Below are 3,877 nucleotides of genomic sequence, written 5' to 3'. Positions count from 1 at the left end.
AAGCGATTCTCCTGCCTCAGCCTCCCAAGTAGCTAGGACTACAAGCACATGCCACCACGCCCAGCTAATTTTTGTATTTTTTTAGTAGAGACGGAGTTTCACCATATTGGCCAGGCTGGTCTGGAACTCCTGACCTTGTGATCCGTCCACCTCGGCCTCCCAAAATGCTAGGATTACAGGCGTGAGCCACTGCGCCCAGCCTCTCTCTCTCCTTTTTTCTTTTGAGACAGAGTCTCACTCTCACCCAGGCTGGAGTGCAATGGCGTGATCTCAGCTCACTGCAACCTCCACCTCCCAAGTTCAAGCATTTCTCCTGCCCGAGCCTCCCAAGTAGCTGGAGTTACAGGCATGCACCACATGCCTGGCTAATTTTTTGTATTTTTAGTAGAGATGGGGTTTCACCATGTTGGCCAGGCTGGTTTTGAACTCCTGACGTCAGGTGATCCACCCACCCCATCCTCCCAGTGATGGGATTACAGACATGAACCACCTCGCCTGGCCAGCCCTGTAGAACCTTATACAAAAAGTTGGCCCTCTATATATGGGTGAGTTTTGCTTGTTTTTAAGTATGAGGAGAATTTCTTACCTTAGCACCTTTAAATGTTCTCTTTTTCTTCTGAATAGCTTATAGCATCCCTTGGCCTTTACAGTTTATGGATGTCCAGGGGTCTTTCTTCTGAAAGTATGATTTCCCTTCCTATGTTGATTTTTTTTAAAAACCTCTTTTATTTCAGGGAATTTTAAGCTATTTTCCCTGATTGTGATAATTACTTTAGGTCTAGCAAAACCCTTTTCATTATTATTTCATTTTCATTATTATTGAACCATAGTAGCTATGCTTATTTAATGACGATAAATATTTATTTCTTTATTTCTTTTATAGATAGAAACTGGTTGATTTATGAGCATGCCATTTTGCTGACGTTTTGAGTATATGAATGTGTATTATAAGAACAGTCCTTACAAAATGTATTTTGCTCCTTTTTTCTGCTCTTATAGAATAAAGATATTCAGCCTATAAAATTTCTAATCAAACACCAACAAGAAGTGAAGATTTATTTTCCCATCATGCTTACACCCAAATTTCTGGCATTTCCTCACCATCCTATGGGAATGTTATATCATTATAAAGTACAGGTATGGTGTCCTATAAGGCTTCACAACGAGATAAGCTGGTTTCTCTTAGAGCTTAATTTATTGAAATTTGATTAATGTTATATTTATTTCTTCCCAATCCTAAGAGTATAACTTGGGTTTTGGTGACAACCAGAATTATACTCTTGAAAAATATCATCTATAACAAGACTTGGTTATGGATGCTTTCTCTCTTCCCAGTATCCTTTCCTTGTGAGTTTTATAAAGTTCTGTTGTATCTTTTTTTAACATTTTGTGACACTACCATTACTTTGCCTCCCTTTAGTATTTCTCTTGCCTGTTAAGGTACTTTACTATAGTGTCACAGTTTCTTTTCTTTTTTTCTTTTTTTTTTTTTTTCTGAGACAGAGTTTTGCTCTTGTTGCCCAGCCTGGAGTGTAATGGCGCAATCTCGGCTCACTGCAACCTCCGCCTCCCAGGTTCAAACGATTCTCCTGCCTAAGCCTCCAGGGTAGCTGGGCTTACAGGCACGTGCCACCACTCCCGGCCAATTTTGTATTTTTAGTAGAGACAGGGTTTCACCACATTGGCCAGGCTGGTCTCAAAGTCCTGATGTCAGGTGATCCACCCACCTTGGCCTTCCAAAGTGCTGGGATTACAGTTGTGAGGCACTGAGCCCAACCTAGTGTCACAGTTTCTAATGTGTCCAAAAATAACTTGTTACATTATGTTATTATTTGTAAACTTTATTTCACCAGTCAAGTTTTATATTTTCACTTAAATTTCATTTTCTTCCGATTGTAATTGTATGTAATGTGCGTTTTCACAGGTAGAGGGTGGCAGTGGCAACTTCACCTGGACTTCTTCTAATGAAACAGTGGTCATAGTAACCACTAAAGGAGTAGTGACTGCAGGTCAGGTCAGGGGGAACAGTACTGTTTTGGCCCGAGATGTGCAAAATCCCTTTCGATATGGAGAAATTAAGGTAAACGACTCTCCAGATAGTCTTCTTCTTATCCCTACAACACTACTGTCTAAATTTAAGTAATTAACACACTTTAAAAAAATAGCCCAACATGGCTATTTAAAAATATTACTCACATTCAGTCTAGAAATACTTTTTTTTTTGGAGACAGAGTCTCTCTCTGTTTCCCAGGCTGCACTGCAGTGGCAAGATCTCAGCTCACTCACTGCAGCCTCTGCCTCCCAGGTTCAAGTAATTCTCCTGCCTCAGCCTCCTGAGTAGCTGGGATTACAGGTGCCCACTACCACACCTGGCTAATTTTTGTATTTTTAGTAGAGGCGGGGTTTCTCCATGTTGGCCAGGCTGGTCTTGAACTCCTGACCTCGTGATCCACCCGCCTCGGCCTCCCAAAGTGCTGGGATTATAGGTGTGAGCCACTGCACCCGGCCTAATTTTTTGTGTTTTCAGTAGAGACAGGGTTTCACCATTATGGCCAGGCTGGTCTCGAACTCCTGACCCCAAGTGATCTGCCCACCTCGGCCTTCCAAAGTGGTGGGATTACAGGCATGAGCCACCTTGCCCAGCCCCAGCCCCATTTTTAATATATATTGCTGTTCTCTATAGGATTTAACAGTTTGCCATCACTCAGTGAACATTTATTATCTCGTAGATATTATTGGACATCCAGGGATACATAACACATAATCCCTATCTTAAAGTATTTAAAGTCTAACTAGGAAGATATATTGACATGAAAAAAGTTAAATAACATTTTAAGAAAATGATATGTGAGATATTTTAAAGCCCTGTATGACTGAGAACTACTTGAATTGTACAGTAAGTGCTATTAGTAAAAGAGAAATCCTTGTGTATGGGACTCTCAGAGACTATTGTGAAAGAGGTGGGAACTTGAACAAGACTTTTGGAGGATGGAATAAAAGTAAGGCCCAAGGGTCAAATTTAGAGTGCTTCCTTATTTGGTAAATAAATTTTTATCAGAATACAGCTACTCTCATTCATTTACATATTGTCTGGGACTGCTTTCAAGCCACCAGCTGCTGAGTTAGTAGTTACCACGGAGACTGTGTAGCCTGAATAAGTCTGAAATGTTTACTATCTAGCTCTTTACAGAAAGCTTTGCCAATCCTTGCTGTAGACAATGGAGAACCAATACAGGCTTTTAACAGGTCAATGGTATGGTAAGGTCTCTGTTCTGAAAGATATCTAATTATTTTTATAGTCAGGCAATAACAACCATAATACTAAAAAACAAAAGATACTTGCTGGTGCTATAGACTAGTAGATTAGAATGGATTGAAGGGAGAAAGTGAAGACAAAAACTTCAGTTAAGGTTGAACTGGTGAAATGGTATTGAGAATAGCCGGAAATGGACAAAATGAGAATCTTTTTTAACAGGTAAACTCAATCAGAGTTGATGCCTACTTGAGCAGGGAATAGTGAAACATTTAAAGCCACAGAGATGATGTGGAGGTTTCTCACTTTGCCAGCGGGGTGGATAGAAAATGCAAGAGGCTAGGAGTGGTGGCTCACACCTGTAATCCCAACACCTTTGGGAGGCCAAGGCAGAAGGATGGCTTGCAGCCAGGAGTTTGAGACCAGCCTGGACAACAAAGCAAGACCCCCATCTCTTAAAAAAAATAAATAACCAGGCGTAGTGGCACGTGCCTGTAGTCCTAGCTACTGAGACAGGAGGATCACTTGAGGCCAGGAATTTGAGGTTGCAGTGAACTATGATCACACCTCTGCACTCTAGCCTAGGTAAGAGTGAGACCCTGTCTTTAAAAAAAGAAAAGAGGC

The 3,877-nt window shown here is 41.0% G+C and overlaps 1 protein-coding gene across 1 annotated transcript in view; it reads left to right on the top strand.

Moving 5' to 3' along the window:
* NUP210L (nucleoporin 210kDa-like) overlaps nt 1-3,877 on the top strand; it is a 205,416-nt gene that overhangs the window by 35,384 nt on the left and 166,155 nt on the right. Inside the window, exons 10-11 of the mRNA XM_011928494.1 lie at nt 1,000-1,137; nt 1,925-2,080. Coding sequence (XP_011783884.1) covers nt 1,000-1,137; nt 1,925-2,080 — 294 coding nt within the window. The remainder of the gene's footprint in view (nt 1-999; nt 1,138-1,924; nt 2,081-3,877) is intronic.

Source organism: Colobus angolensis, unplaced genomic scaffold (genome assembly GCF_000951035.1).
Source record: "Colobus angolensis palliatus isolate OR3802 unplaced genomic scaffold, Cang.pa_1.0 Scaffold77, whole genome shotgun sequence".
Classification (NCBI taxonomy): domain Eukaryota; kingdom Metazoa; phylum Chordata; class Mammalia; order Primates; family Cercopithecidae; genus Colobus; species Colobus angolensis.
Note: the sequence above shows the minus strand (reverse complement) of the source record. Positions and strands in the feature narration are given on the sequence as shown.